We start from the raw sequence: 15,951 nt of genomic DNA, 5'->3' as shown, positions 1-15,951 counted from the left end.
AGGGGCTCGGACCCCAGACCTCCCCGAATTGCGCCCAGGCGGTGCCAAGAAATTCACCACTTAGCCCACAAGATCCCAAACTGCTAGCATGTTAGGCTTCTGGAGGTCAGGGTGGGGATCCCGCTCTGGAAACGAAGAGAGAGTAGTGGCCAAGGGGGCCAAGGAGCGGGGAGGAAATAGAGGGGCTGCGGTTCCGGGTGAGCCCACCCCCTTCCCAAAGGCAGGGCTCCCCAGGTAGCTGTGCCGAGACTCCTCCAGGTGGTGGGGCGGGATAGCCCCCACGTTCCTGGCAGCATGGGGTAGAGGCGGGGCTCCTCCAGGTGGTGGGGAGGGGCGGTGGGGGGGGCGGGGGCGGGGTACCCGGAGCAGGGCCCGCCTCTCGCGCGTTCTATCCTCCCGCGCCCTGCGCACCCGGGCTCTCGTCGCTTCCGCTCCGGTTGTCGCCGCCGCCGCCAGGCCATGGACCTGGGGCCCACCCCAACCCCCCGCGAGCCCGTCCCGTCCGCTGTGTGACGGGCGGTCCAGGTGAGGCCGGCACGGAAGGGAAGCGGGTACAGGGGAGGGCGCGCCCAACCCGCGGCCTCTCGGGGAGGCTCTGCCCAGTCGGGGCGGGCACGTGCCTACGGGGCCTGGGCGCCGCCCTCTCCTTCCCTCCGCCTCCCCCAGCCTGGGGGTATCGGGTGAGTGGGCCAGCCGCTGCTCCGCGCCCGCTTTCTTTGTCCCTGGGGTCCACAGTATTCTCTGTCCCACCCAGACCTGCCTGGCGTTCGTCTGCCTCGTGAGTGTTTGCGCCCAAAGCCCGCCCATCCCCTAACTTCTTGGGCACCTTGCTGCTCCGTCGGGTCTTGGTCACCTCCAAGCCTTACATGGACTGCCCTTGCTGTTCGGACACCATCTTGACCCTGTGCACACACACCCTGTCTTTGCTCCCTGAGGTGACCCAGCACCAAGCTGACCCTCCCAAACCATTCGGCTCACGCCCTTTGTCCAGCCCCAGCCCTTCCCCCTCCCAGAGGGCATGTGGGCTGGGATTGGATTAGGTAAAGGAGCCAACCATTTGGTTTGTGAGATCCCTTTCCTAAAAGTTTGAGTTGACTAAGAAACACCCTACTCCACCCATGTTATTGTGTCATCAAATCGGTTCCTACTCAGTGTCCTGGTTCCCACCATCGCTCTTTGGCTGGCAGGATCAGAGAGCTTGAGGCCCTTTCCCTTCCTGCTGTGACGACTGTTCTGACCCCTCCAGCTCCTGCTCTCTGCAGTGACCTCCCAACAAGTGCAGCCTACACTGACCATTACCTCTGTGCTCCAAGATGGTCACCATGGTCCAGTGCTACTACAACGAAACCATCGACTTCTTTTACAACAACAGTGGCAAGGAGCTCAGCTCCCACTGGCGGCCCAAAGATGTGATCGTGGTGGCACTGGGCCTGACAGTCAGCGTACTGGTGCTGCTGACCAACCTGCTAGTCATTGCAGCCATCGCCTCCAACCGCCGCTTCCACCAGCCCATTTACTACCTACTTGGCAACCTGGCAGCCGCTGACCTCTTTGCTGGTGTGGCCTACCTCTTCCTTATGTTCCACACGGGGCCACGCACAGCCCACCTCTCACTAAATGGCTGGTTCCTGAGGCAGGGCCTGCTGGACACAAGCTTGACAGCGTCAGTGGCCACACTGCTGGCCATCGCCGTGGAGCGGCACCGCAGTGTGATGGCCGTGCAACTGCACAGCCGCCTGCCCCGTGGCCGCATCATCATGCTCATTGTGGGTGTGTGGGTGGCTGCGCTGGGCCTGGGCCTGCTGCCAGCTCACTCCTGGCATTGCCTCTGTGCCCTGGACCACTGCTCACGCATGGCACCCTTGCTCAGCCGCTCCTACCTGGCCGTCTGGGCCCTGTCCAGCCTGCTTGTCTTCCTGCTCATGGTGGCCGTCTACACCCGGATTTTCTTCTACGTGCAGCGGCGAGTGCAGCGTATGGCAGAGCACGTCAGCTGCCACCCCCGCTACCAAGAGACCACACTCAGTCTGGTCAAGACTGTTGTCATCATCCTGGGTGAGTAGTACTCCCAACAGGCCCGGGACCCACAGGGACACCTCCCACCCCACTCCCACAATAAACGGGTGATCTGATAGGAGCGTTCCAGGCAGAGGGAACAGCAAGGTGAGAGTCCTAGGAGACGAGCAAGCCAGGACCCCCCCAGAGGAAGGGAGGCTCACATGGTGGACCTGTCATAAGGAGAGAATGTCAGCAGGGCCTTACATGGCACTGACAGCAGTTGGGTTTTGTTCTGAGTTCATGGGACACCTTCAGAGTTTCTGAACAGGGCGTAATACGGTCACCCTGACTGGTGAATGGAAGATGGACTGGGAAGGGGAGATTTAAGGGATTCAGACCCTCCCATGAGGGTACCCCCACCCCTAAGAACAAGGAGCTACCCTTTCCCCAACTGAGGAACTGGGCTAGCCCATAGTGATCCACTTTTTCCATGAAGCGCCCCTCCCACAATGGAAATTTCCAAAGCTATGGCTACCTTGGAGTCCTGGTGATAACAGTGGCTTAAACCCTCCGCTGCTAACCAAAAGGTGGGTGATTCAAATCCACCAGCAGCTCCTTGAGAGTGGAAAAGACATCATAGTCAGTCTGCTTCCATAAAGATTTCTGCTTTGGAAACCCTCTGGGGCAGTTCTCTATCTTACAGGGTCTCTATGAGCTAGAATTGGCTTAATAGCATCGGCTTTGGTAGCCTTCCTTGTGCCAGTTAGGAAGACAGTCACAGAAAGATCTTCCTCAGAGTGGTCTATCTTTTCTGTGAGCCCAGCAGCTGCTACCTGAACTCTGTAGCACCCTCCAGTCCCAAGGTCGGAGCTGTGGGTGTCAGGTCTTCACACACCCTGACCACTCACTTTGGGCTCCATCCTGCAGGGGCCTTCGTGGTCTGCTGGACACCAGGTCAAGTGGTGCTGCTTCTGGATGGTTTGGATTGCACGTCTTGCAACGTCTTGGCTGTGGAAAAGTATTTCCTCCTCTTGGCTGAAGCCAATTCACTCGTCAATGCTGTGGTGTACTCGTGCCGTGATGCTGAGATGCGCCGCACCTTCCGCCGCCTCCTCTGCTGTCTGTGTTTCCGCCGGTCCAGCCATGATTCCAACCGCTACACACCTTCTCTCCGGACAGGTGCTAGCACACGCATCATGCTTCCAGAGAATGGCCACCCCCTGATGGACTCTACCCTTTAGCTGTCTTGGGCGTCTGTAGGATACAGCAAGTGTCAGATCCATAGCCCCTGCACACTCAGGCAGCCATGGAACTCACGTGACTCCACCCTGCCTGTGGGATAGACTTTCAGGCAGACCCACAGTCTGGCTCTGCCTAGTATCACTGTCAGCCCCTCACCTCAGGCATATAGCTCTGCCCCAGGATGTGGGGGGCTTGGGGCCATCTCTGAGCACTTGGGGGAGAGTTGAATCGAAGCAGGAATCTGGCTTGTCACTCATCTCAGGTTTTGGGTTTTTTTTTTTTTTAACAGACATATTTCTATTTTTATAGCACATCCCTGGTGAGCCCTGTGGACTGGCTGGAGGTTCCTTGTACATGTGGTTTGGGTGTTAAGGGTGGTGAGACAAGGGCTCTCTCAGGCCATGCTGCCCAGAGTGAAAGGAAAACAAGGAGCATGAATGTACCATCTGCATGAGACTGATTCCTTAGGGATGCAGGCTGAACACAAGCAGGGAAATGTTTGTGACCCCCTGTGGTCTTGAGGTGCTTGCTTGTCCCAATTAGAATTGAGGGGGTCCATGCAGAGGGCATGATACAAGGAGAAAATCCTTGTTTCCACTCTGAAGTCTCTGAAGCATTCAACTCCATCTGCCTGTTTCTGTGTCCCTGAATTGTTCATTGTGGTTGTGGCGCCCAAGAGATCTTTCAACATGGTGTCTTCTCAGCCCTGTTTTCATTCTTCTTTGGTTTTATTAGACTGTTTGTGTTATTCTTACCTCTTTCTGAAGTCTTGTATCTTGCCTCTGTAATTTGTCTCCCCTTCCAGATCCCATGCTTCTGTCTCACCACCTGGCCATCTGTCTGTCTCCCTCTTCTGGAAGAAGAGCTGAGGATGCTGGGATGGTTGCTGGCTTATGTGACCTGTTTTTCTTCTGCCTTTTAGTCTTAGTCCAGATGGTTGAAAGGTCCCATTGCCCAGCCCACCACCTACATACATGCTCAGAACCTCAGGAAGTAGTGAAGTCTATGAAGCAGGATGCATGATTTGAGAGTTGCCATTCATTTCGCAGTGTCCTGAGGCACCTGGTACACCAGTAAGCATTTACATGCATTATTTAATCATCATCTGCATCTTGTTTTCACTTGAGAACTTATTTTCACGTGAGACCAGTGGATCCAAGAGCTTGAAATCTTGCCCAGGGTCACATAACTTTGAAAGGGCACAGAGATGCATTGATGGACCAGAGAAACCCTTCTGGAAAGGGTTTCTGATTCCCACTAGTCCCTGAAGTTAGTTATAAGCTCAGCCTAGCTTTCCCTACTCCTGCCCCACAGCCCTGCCAAGCGTCAGGAAAGGCAGCCCTAGGGTGAACACCTCTCAGATGTTGAAAGAAGCAGCTAGCACTAATGGTACCCCTCCAAGCACAGTGGACCAGCCGAACCTGGATGCTATTCTCCACCTCACTAGTGAGGAGACAGGGTTATAGCCCTACTTCAAGTTCACATGCTAAATGTTAGTATTTGAAACCCAGGTCTCCCATGAGAGGCCAAACTCTGAAATCATTAACATACCTACTGCATTAAAAGAGTCAGGGTTTCCCTCTGGGGAAGCCCCTGTCCTAAGCCAGCTCTGTGAGGAGACAAGAGTAAATTTGGGATGCTGTGCACTCCTGTGGGGTCCAAGGTGGTACGATGGTTCCTAGGGTCAGGAACCTGAATCTCCAGAGATAGTATCGAAGCCAGTGTCTTGTACTACATACATAGTCACTATGTATGTTCTAGGCACACACCTGTCAAAAGATGTAGTCCCTACTTCTACAGAGCTCAGAGCCTGTTGGATAGATGTGCCATTCTAGGTACCAAGGTGACTAATTCCTATGAGATGGGGAACCCTCAATGGTCTTCAAATTCAGCTCTCTGGCTTTTCTCAGAAGACTGTTTTTGCAGGTGCATCCTCCAGGTTCTAACCTGGAATCTTTTCCTGTCAGTTAGCCCTGCTGTCATAGGTGAAAGGAAACCTCTACCAGGTGGTTCCAAACTTTTTTTTCTGCTGTTCCCTGAGGGTTTCACCCATACCAGTTGATGAAGTTACTCATCATCTTTCAGGCTTCCTGTGCTATCCTGTATTAACAGTTGCCCTTTTGTACAAGTCACACACTTTCCCGCTCTTCAGGTACCTTGTTATTTCCTGTCACTGGAGCTAAGTGTTTCCCCCTCATCAGAGAGTTTTCACTGTTTTTACACCCAGCCCATGTTACTCATTTCCATTCCCTGCCATCTTTGGTGTCACTCCCTCAGCCTAATCCATCCCCACTGATAGTGTTTGAGTTCCCTGTCCAGCAGCGCTGGCAAGACATGGACTCTGCCTTGAAAGTGTTCCCAGTCTTAAAACAGGAGATTTTATGACTTAGAAGTGGCTCATGCCTAGCCTGTACCCTTTCCTACACAAGGATCCTTCTCTGATGCTAATGATGCCTACAAGCAAGAAGTAGACTTGCAAAGATCTGCTGGGGGGGGGGAGGGTTGCGGTATTTGGTCGGTAGGTGCTCTAAAGTTCATTCAGTTGTTAACCACACAGTCTGATGTCTTCTAGGCCTCCAGTGTAGGGTGAGTGAATGATAAAATCACTGGTAGCTTGCACCTTGAAAGGTGGATAGAATTGACTTCTACCGTTGAGAAAAATCAGTGTTTCACTGCCGAGTCAGCACCACACACACACCTGCAACCTCAGCTAACAAAGGGAATGAGGAAGCTCCAAGGCTGGTGAGCCCGGGAAGGAGCCCTCTGGCAAGGTTGAGCCGGGGGCCTGGGGCTCTAGGAAGATTCTGAGGAGGAGTGGAGTGGGAGGACTATGGATTTAGGAGGAAGAATTCTGAGGAGGATTGTGTTCTGATGAGAAAGGAGCCCTGAGGGGGAGGGGTGTGTGTGTGAGGAAATGGGGAATGAGGGCCTCTGAAGCCAAGTCAGCGGGGAGACTGGGTGGGGGTGGGGAGTGCTGTTGCCTTGGAAACCCCCCACCGAGTCCCGGGCATTAGCGGGTGAGGGGGATACGTTCCCCTCGCCAGCGGTGCGCAGAGGCCTGACTGGCAGCGGTTGGTTGACTGAGACGGACCCAGGAGCGTCGCACGGCGGCTTGAACGACAGCGATTGGTTGGCTGTGACGAGAGGGGGGCCGAACTGAGGGCGGTACGCCTAAGCTTAAGTGGCGACGGTTGACTGGTGGGGGTGGGGCCAGGAGCGACGCGCGGAGGTCTGAATGATGGCAGGGGGCGGGGCCCGGGGCGAAGCGCAGAGGCCTAGGAGGTAGCGGTAGGCTAACAGCATAAGTGGGCGGGACGCGGACGGCGCGCGGACGGCGGCGGTTGGCTGCGGTGCCCGCCGGAACGCTCCAGGCCAGGCTGCTCTCCTCAGCATCCGCTGGCCCAGCAGCTGATGGACGCCCCGCCGCGCCCGCCGTGCCCCGCGCCGCCCGCCGTCCCGCGCCACCCGCCGCCCGGGCCCCAGCCTGGCCCTGCCACGGGCGACGTCCTGCAGCAGATCATGGCTATCACCGACCAGAGCCTGGACGAGGCGCAGGCCAGGTGCTGCATGGGCTCGTGGGGCGTCGTGGGCTCCCGGGGCGGGGATGAGGCTGAAGTGGGGCTGGGCCAAGGGCAGCTGCCGGGGGATGAGGGCTTAGGGGGAGTCTGGGGCAGACAGCCTGTGGGGGACTTTGAGGACTGAAAGGAGTTCTGAGGATGAAGGGGTCCTGGGTTGAAATGGAAGGGTTAATCTGTGGGGCCAAGCAGTGGGCTCAAGGGTTTTAAGAATTTGGAGGGAATTGAGCTCGGAAAGGGTTGAAGGCTGCATCTGGGGTGAAAGGGATGGGTTTAAGGACGTTTGTGGATGGGGAGGTTTAGAAGTTTATGGATTATAAAGTGATAAGAGGAGTGTTGGGCTTGTGAGAGATGGGGGCAAATGGGATTTTTGAATGACTGAATGATAAATGTAATTTATAAAGGTGGGAAATTTTGAAGAGAGATCCTGGAGAGTGGCACTTGGGAATGTCTTGACTGAAAAGTTGAAATGTGGCAACTTGTGGAAATCATCCAAAACTTTTTGGGAAAATAGAGGGACCTCCTTTTTAATTTGCAGTCCTCATGTGGGATAAAGCCTTGGGCCAAAAGGTTGATTTGAACCACAAGGTCACCTGTCTTTTGAAACCCTGTATAAGGTCGCTGTGAAAAGGAAGCAACTCGATGGCACTTAAACAAAACATGCTTCATTAAGCATGTCTCTGATCAGTGGATGGCTGCAGTAGTAATACACTTACCTTAATTTCATTAGGGAGTCCTAGTGTAGCACTGCAGCTTAACACGCTGGACCGCCAGGTGGGTTTGAACTGCAAGGTTGGTGATTGAAACTCACAAACTGCACCTCGGAAACTCTGTACAGGGCTGCTGTGAGTCAGAACCAATCCTATGGTACTCAACAACAACAGTTTCATTAGAGTGCCTTCAAAAAAAAGGATACTTTTGGTACCATTGATCAATTTTGAAATCAGGGGTAATATCAAATTTTTTCTAAAACTCAAATGGATATCTTCCAAATCATTGAAAGTCTTGCAACAAGCTTGCAAGAATGCTGCCTCACATAAAAAAAAGATTTTTTGGATGGGTCAAGCCTTTTAAGGTCGGTTGGACCTCAAAGATGAGTTACGAGAGGGAAGGAAGATTGTCAGCTTTGGTGAATGTAGAAACTGTCTGAATTCCAGAAACGGTTGGATAAAGATTGTAAAATTACTATGCGATAGCTTCTGAACACACGATCTCACATAGTTTGACATTTTCAATTTTAAGCAAACACCTTTGTCTCAGGAACCTTTGGGGTTCGATGGATGCCAAATGCATTGTGCAAAGATTAGCTAGCTCCAAGAAGAACTGATCTTTCTGTCAGTCTTTCAAGCAAGATTGAAACTAATAAGACAATTTTATGAAACACCTGGTAACTAGGGATGAGTCTAAGATTTACCAATGCAATTCAGAGAGCAAAGGCCAGTTAAAACAGTGGTTTCCAAGGGGATCTGCTTGACCAGTTAAATTCAAGGTAGAGAGGTTGGCCCAGAAGGTTATGGAAGCTGTCTTTTGGGATCCCTAAGAGGTAATGGTTTGGTTGTGTGGGCTAATGCACTGGACTACAAAGTTGGTTTGAACCATAAGGTTCGCTATGGGTAAGAACTGAGTTGATGGCATTTATCAACAACAAGAAGTTGATAGATTTTGTCAAAGGGCACAGGATGATCACTGGAGTTTATATTGAAGACGTTTTCAGAAAATTAAAAATGTGTTGGTGAGAAAAAGGCCAGGACAGTTGCACCAAGCAATTTTTTTCCATCACAGCAATGTGCCTGCTCATTGTTTGAGGGTAGTAAGGATTGTCCTATGAGACATTGTTTAGGAACCCCTACTCCATCCACCCTATAGCCCTGAAATTGCCTCTTCAGACTTCTTTTTGTTCTTTTGTTCCTACAACTCAAATAGCATTTCAGGGTCATTATGAGTCAGAACTGACTCTGCAGTAGCACTTAACAATGACAACGTGCTGTCCGAACTGTTTTGATGTGGTGTAAAGCAAAGAGCACAGAATCCTTGAGGAAGACTTTGAAAGATGGAAACACTGCCTTCAGAAGTGGATAAACCTAGATAGAGGCTGTGTTAAGAAACAATAGCTTTATATTCTGATATTTTTGTCTAAAGTTTCTATAACTTTGTTTTTTTGTTGTCATTAAGTCCTGTCAAGTTGGTTCCAACCTATGGTGACCCTGTATAGGGTTTCTGAGGAGCAGCTGGTGAGCTTGTGGTTCAAACCGCCGACTTCGTGGTTCAAACGACTTTGCTATCTAGCTCATTACTTGCCCTCAGTGTGTTAGGCACTGGGGCTAGGTGCTGACGTTGTCCATGCTCTCAAGTTCCTGGTTTGGGGAAGAGAAAGCAAGTAGCAAAAATTTGCTATAAATTAAGATCGATGGGAGTGATCAAGGAGAGCTATAGTGGAGAGGAACAGCCTGGTGGAGTGGACACAGCACTTCCCAAAGCCCTGAGGTGGGCAAAGAGAAGAAAGCTAGAGCCATGTACAAGAAGTCAGAATCAAGTTTGGAGAAAGGCTAGAACTAGATCATATAGGCCCACAGGCCCAGAAATTTTGATTTTGAGTTGCAGTCGGAAAATCAGAGATATGAACACCACCATTTCCTCTTTACCCACCACTTGTCAGCCAGACACTCTCTAGGAAGGGCAGGGCAGAATCTGTTACAAGACACCCTCATTTTATTTGGGGCTGCCTTGAATGAGTAGAAAATAGAAAAGGACTAAAGTTCTTTTAAAGGGTGGTGGTGCCTTGTTGCATTGAGCCTGTTTTGAGTGAAGGATGCTCCCTGGGGTAGGATCAAAGTTTGTGGTAGTATAGAGGACCAAGGAGGGATTACAGAGTCAGGTAAGTGGCAGCCCCAAGGAGGTGGCAAAGGAAAAGGTGGATAAGGAATGCATTTATTCTTTAAACTTACTTTCCTTAGCTTATGGACTGTTGACTCTACAGTTTTATAACCTCTGTCTGAGAAGCTAGGGGACAACCCCACAACATACACACTATATTCATTCTATTTTTTGGAGCTCTGTGCTAGATACTGTTGTCATTGTCAAGTGTGCTGTGTAGAGGTCAGTTGCAGCACAAAAGAAGGGCATACCAACCTCATCCAATAGCCCAGGTATGGTGCCCCTCTGTGATTCACAGTCTGCTGAACTCTCTGAAAAGATTTATTGCAGTGGAGCCAGGAGAACAATGAACATTTTTCACCCAGGAACCTGCCTCACTACACAAAGACTATGTTTTTCATGTCTGTTGGATGGCAGTGAGTTTCTATTTTTATGTAGCTTTTCTGGGCATGGTCTTGTAACTCACACAAAATCATTGGGTGGGACTATGCAAATAAGGTATATAAAACTCTTGCTGGGATTGACTGCAATTTACAAATAAGGTGGCCCACCAGCTGATTGGTCAGTCAGCTTTACTCTCCTGCTAGGCTTAAAAAGAGCCAATCCAAGAGGTTGAGGGTACCCTTGCTATCATCAAGAAAAAGAGCTAGGAGTGGAACATATTCTTTGAACCCAGAGTCTCTGTGCTGAAAACCTCCTAGACCCAGGAGATAGAGCTGTAACACTGGAGACACAGCAGCTTAAGAAGCAGGCAGCAGCAGATTGCTCAATGACCTATGCAGTGAGATAACTGAGTGCTTGGGGCAGGAGGCTTCTTGGTGGGTTGGGGGTGCCTCTGGGTACTTATCGGAAGACCTGAAGAGCTGTAGCACTTGTTCTAGCAGGGTAGAGGCCTGGCCTGAGCAGGGCCCAGTGACCTTCTGCAGGCATGGCTGAGAAGATGTACTAATTAAAGAACTATATCCTGAGATGTTCCAAACCTGATCCTAAATTGTAACCTGTTGTTGTTGTTAGGTGCTTTTGAGTCAGTACCAACTCATAGCAACCCTATACACAACAGAAAGAAACACTGCCCGGTCTGGGCCAACCTCACAATTGTTGCCACGCTTGAGCCCACTGATGCTGCCACTTTGCCAATCCATCTCACTGGGGATCTTCCTCTTTTTCTCTGACCCTCCACTTTACCAAACACGATATCCTTTTCCAGAGACTTGGCCATCCTGACCTCCAAGGAGCACTCTGGCTGCACTTCTTCCAACACAGATCTGTTTGTTCTTTTGGCAGCCCATGGTACTTTCCTTATTTTCCTCCAACACCATAACTCAAAAGCACCAATTCTTGTATAGTCTTCCTTATTCACTGTTCAGCTTTGGCATGCATATGAGGTTATTGAAAATATCATGGCTTGGGTCTGACACACCTTAGTCCTCAAGCTGACATCTTTGGTCTTCAACGCTTTAAAATGGTCTTGTGCAGCACATTTGTCTAATGCAATACGTCCTTTGATTTCTTGACTGCTGCTTCCGTGAGTGTTGATGGTTGATCCAAAAAGAATGAAGTCCTTGACAACTTCAATCTTTTCTCCATTGATAAGAATGTTGTTTATTGGTCCAGTGGTGAGGATTTTTGTTTTCTTGACATTGAGACAAATCCATACCAAAGGCTGTGCTCTTTCATCTTCATCAGTAAATGTTTTAAGTCCTCTTCACTTTCAGCAAGCAAGGTTGTATTATCTGCATATCGCAGTTTGTTATGAATCTTCCTCCAATCCTGATGCTACGTTTTTCTTCATAAAACCCAGCTTCTCGGATTATTTTCTCAGCATACAGGATGAATAAGTATGGTGAAAGAATACAACCTTGTCACACACCTTTCTTAATTTTAAACCATTCAGTGTTCCCATGTTCTTTTCGAACAACTGCCTCTTGGTCCGTGTACAAGATTCTTCATGAGCACAATTAAGTGTTCTGGAATACTCATACTTCGCAATGTTGTCCATAGCTTGTCATGATCAACACAAACAAATAAGCCTTTACTTTTTTTAGTCAATAAAACACAGGTAAACATCTTTCTGATACTCTTTGTTTCTTCAGCCAAGATCCATCGGACATCAGCAATGATATCCCTGTAACACGTCCTCTTCTGAATCCAGCTTGAACCTCTTGAAGTTCTCTGTCAATATATGCTTACAGCTGTTTCTGTATTACCTTTAGTAAAACTTTACTCATATGAGATATCAAAGAGATTGTCCAATGATTTACGCATTCTGTTGGGTCACCTCTCTTTGGAACGTGTATAAATACAGATCTCTTCCCATCAGTTGGCCAAATAGTTGTCTTCCAAATTTCTTGGCATAGATGACTGAGTGCCTCCAGTGCCACCTCCTCACTTGAAAGAATTCAATTTTTATTCCATCAGTTCCTGGTGACTTGTTTTTTGCCAGTTCCTTCAGTGCACATTGGACTTCCTCCTTCAGTATCACTGGCTCTTGATCATATGCTACCTCTTGAAATGGTTGAACATCAACCATTTCCTTTTGGTTGTAACGTATTACTTCCCTAATAAACTCCATAATCTTGAGTATGGTCTGTTAGTTCTTTGTGGCCATTGCAGTGAATTCTCACAGCCAGCAGAGCAGTAGAGAGTGCTGTGGGAATGGCAGCTAGTGTTGGAGAGTAGAGGTTTCCCTAATTGTCACCTCATAGGAATCGACTTTAGGCTACTGTTTTTTCTTTCTCCTCCCCCTTTTGAATTTAGGTTCCGATTCTAGGACTATTACATGTGGAACTGCATGTATTCCTTTGGTACGGTCCATAGGGGGAGCTGCACTCTCTTGAGATGCTACTCACCACCAGATAGGCTTTAGAATAGAATGCATTTATAAAGAAAGCTCTTTTTGTTTTAAGAAATTATTAATTAATGAAACGGTGGGGAGTTATACATGTTGATCATCTGAATATGTCTGTTAGGTACCTGGCTTCTGGTTCTTGATTTCTTCCTGAGGTAGGAAGACCCCTGGGGCTTTGTTTTGAGGGTTTAGAAGCCTTAAATCTTTCCCACTTCTTTAGGTTAACACAAGACCCTAAAATCCAGCCATTTCTAGACAACAGTCTTGAGTCCACTCTGGGGAGAACAGTTTGGGTGGGTCTTCGTCCCCTCCCAGGCTGATAATCTACTAGGCATCTCTGCTGCCTGGAAGGGGAAGAAGATTGTCACTCCTGATCAGCTGAACTAAGAGAGTCTTGCAGCACTGTCCGCTCACAACACACTGACATCCCTTCATATCCCTGAAGTCAGTTTAGCTCGACTGTCTGGCAAGAAGTAATTTATTTTTCTCAAATGGGAGGCCCCCTTACTTGTTTCATCACTAGAAGTGAATCTAAAACAGGGAAACATATCTACTGTCCTTAAACATGGATTCCTGCATTATTAGAATGATTGTTCCAAATAACACGTAATTCATTTTGTCATTATAATGGATGATTTCAGGATATTGAACTGTGCATCATTTTTGCTTCAGGGGGCATAGATGGTGGAGGGATGTGGGGACTTCGGAATGCTGTGTCTTAGTTCCCACCAGCCTAGGTCAACTGGAGACCTCTGTGAAGCTGTTTGGTCTCTTTGAATAGCCTCTGATGTTCATGTGCATCCTGAGCTCTTTCTGGAGAAGGGCCAGCTCTACTGCTTATGATTCAGCCCTTTCGCTGATCATTGACTCCCTTCTTTTCTAGGATCAGGGACTAGTAAAGCTAGAAATCCGCTTGCCAAGGATCAGCTGAGTGTTATCCTTTTTCATGTACAACCTTTTTAAAATAAATCTGGCAACATTGTGCAGTGTACTTAGGCTACTTTGTTTGCTTTTCGCATCCTTTGTAAAAATGATGTGGGAGCAGCTTCTGATTTCTACTTCACTGGGGGCAGGAGGATCAATACCAACAGCCCAAGGCTAATTCTGATGAGGCAGAGGTCAGACATGCCTCCTCTTTCCAACCTTTTTACTCATTCTGACACCAACTGCCCCTCCCAGGATGCTCTCTACCTCTCTTCTGTGTTTAATAAACAGTGACCACACAAAACCCACAGACTGTACACATGACTCTGAGGTGTATTAGGCAAGTAACAGCTTACAATTCAGGATCAGAAACATCTCAGGATACGGTTCTTCCATCAGAACAGCTTATTCTCAACTGTATCTTCAGGTATATCTTTCTGTAGCTCTTAGCCTCGGCTCCAAGGCCCTTTTGTCTCTTCCTTGCTCAGGCAAGGGTTACGATGCTCCATCTAGTAAGTGTCCAGAGGCACCCTCTTCCATCAGCAAGCTTCCTACCCAGAGGTGCTCAGTTTTCTCACTCCATGGTCTGGGAAACCCACCATGCCACTCCCTACCTATCTCTCCTGGTTCTGCTGCTGCCATTCTTCTGCCACTGCTTCTCACTGTTTCTCATTGCCTTTGATATTCCAGCTTTCTCTTAGTCTAAGAGGTTCTCAGCTCAGGGACCCTGGGTCTAAAGAGCTTATTCCACTCCTAGTTCTTTTGTCTTGGTGTTATGAGGTCTCTCTTTATGCCTCTGGGATGCCTCATGGGATGACAGAACTGACCATCACTAGGATTTCATACATCTTATCTGTAAGATCCCACCCCTACATGGTGCCATGAACTTTACCCTATTAGCAAGCTTTCTAATCCCCTTGGTGGGCACAAGAACCTCATTTGCGTAACCACACCCACTTATTTAGTAAGAATCACAAAGGCTATGGCTGTTGTTAAGTACCATTGAGTAGATTCTGACCCATAGCGGGTTTCCAAGGAGCAGCTGGTGAGCTTGAACCACCGACCTTGCAGTTCAAATGACTTTGCAGTCCGACATATTAGTCCACAGTGCCACACCAGGACTCCACAAGACTATGGCTAGAAGGGCCATATTAAGTAATTCATAGCACCATCCTCTTGAATGATTTGTGAGTGTTATCAATCTGGAGTTGTAACTCCTCAGCCAAGATGTCAGACTCTGAACTTCAGGACCCTCTCCTTTGAGCAGTGTGCATGTATGTGTCTGCCCTACACCCTCACAGGTCACAGGACCCTCAGAGGTCACAGGAGCCCTGGAGCCTGGAATCTGCTACTCATCAAAGGATAGTGAGGGTGCTCCTGGAAACATGGGCATGCAGACACTGTAATTAGTAACATTCCCCAGGTCACTCAGGTATGCGAGGACAGCGTTCCAGAAAGTGAACTGCACAAATTCTCCCTAACCCTGTCTTCCCTGGAGACAGAGGTCACCTGTGGGTCCCTGACTCCAGATGCTAAATACCACTGAGGGACCACTTATAAGAAACAGCATACTCGCCTTCCCCAGATTTTTACCACTTTCTCGAGCAGCTTTCCCTGGTGGTGCAAACCATGCAATGCTTTGTGCCCCATTTACCACTAAGCCTAGGCCTGAGAGCAGGGGCTGAGACCTAAGTTGTGTCTCCTCCTAGGCAGTGCATTCTTGCTTGGTCATTGATTCCTGTGGTGGTTGTCACTTTATTATGGGGACCTAATGCTTTGCCTAGACTCCTGGTGTGGAGCTGTAGGATCAGTACTGGATTGTGAACCATAAGGTCAGCAGTTCAAACCCACTAGCTGCTCCTCAGAAACCCTATACAGGGTTGCTGTGAATCAGAACTGACTCAACAACAGTTAACACCAACAACATTGTTTGCCTGTATTGGCACTTGGGTATTCTCAGCCCACTTGTCCCACTTGTTTTGTTTCCCTGTTACTGAGGAGAAGGCTGTTTAAAGATTCATCCTGCAGAAAATAAAACTGAGCTTCTAAAAAAAAAAAAGCTCATGAACTTTTCTTGTCTAGTGGTAAGATTCCTAAGACGTTATCCTGAAAACTCTAGACGTAGGAACTGCCAAGAGACCCTAATGGAAACAGGAAGCAGAATGATCAGCAGTGTGGTCATGGAGCCCCAGACTCCATAGCTGACAGCTGAGAGACAACTCTGGTGATGCTTGACCCTCAAGACACTTGGCCGTGGAATGGCAGGTGTGTTGGGTTGTAGGGTTGGTGGGTCTGCTTGTAAGAGTCATTTATGCCCTTAAACAATCAATAAATAAGGAGGATTCAGATGCAGACAGTGCAGACCCGGTCAGGAGGCCAAGTCCCTGTGGGCCCAAGCGTTGTTGACTGTCCAAACCATAGGCTCTGAGGATCAGACTCTAGCTACCTAGTAGACATAGCAAACTGTCCCTCATCTGATTATTCAGTAAT

At 49.0% G+C, this 15,951-nt stretch overlaps 2 protein-coding genes across 3 annotated transcripts in view; both read left to right on the top strand.

The window, feature by feature from the left end:
• The first annotated feature begins 425 nt into the window (after positions 1 to 425).
• LPAR2 (lysophosphatidic acid receptor 2) lies at positions 426 to 3,295 on the top strand. 2 transcript variants are annotated; one of them, XM_006871695.1, is made up of 3 exons: positions 426 to 525; positions 1,314 to 2,055; positions 2,926 to 3,239. In XM_006871695.1, the coding sequence occupies exons 2-3, from the start codon at positions 1,314 to 1,316 to the stop codon at positions 3,237 to 3,239; spliced, it is 1,056 nt and encodes a 351-aa protein (XP_006871757.1). In that variant the 5' UTR covers positions 426 to 525. The 2 variants fall into 2 exon arrangements, with proteins under 2 accessions (XP_006871757.1, XP_006871758.1); XM_006871696.1 differs by lacking the exon at positions 426 to 525 and having other exon boundaries at positions 1,266 to 2,055; positions 2,926 to 3,295.
• Positions 3,296 to 6,651: 3,356 nt separating this feature from the next.
• Positions 6,652 to 15,951, top strand: part of PBX4 (pre-B-cell leukemia homeobox 4) — a 45,103-nt gene continuing 35,803 nt past the window's right edge. Inside the window, exon 1 of the mRNA XM_006871749.1 lies at positions 6,652 to 6,800. Coding sequence (XP_006871811.1) covers positions 6,652 to 6,800 — 149 coding nt within the window. The remainder of the gene's footprint in view (positions 6,801 to 15,951) is intronic.

Source organism: Chrysochloris asiatica, unplaced genomic scaffold, assembly GCF_000296735.1.
Source record: "Chrysochloris asiatica unplaced genomic scaffold, ChrAsi1.0 scaffold00173, whole genome shotgun sequence".
Lineage (NCBI taxonomy): Eukaryota > Metazoa > Chordata > Mammalia > Afrosoricida > Chrysochloridae > Chrysochloris > Chrysochloris asiatica.
Note: the sequence above shows the minus strand (reverse complement) of the source record. Positions and strands in the feature narration are given on the sequence as shown.

Bases quoted from the DNA above. Each gene is read 5' to 3' on its own strand.
- LPAR2 (XM_006871696.1), top strand. From the start codon at position 1,314: ATGGTCACCATGGTCCAGTGCTACTACAACGAAACCATCGACTTCTTT. The intron at 2,056-2,925 runs GTGAGTAGTACT...TCCATCCTGCAG, and splicing joins GACTGTTGTCATCATCCTGG to GGGCCTTCGTGGTCTGCTGG.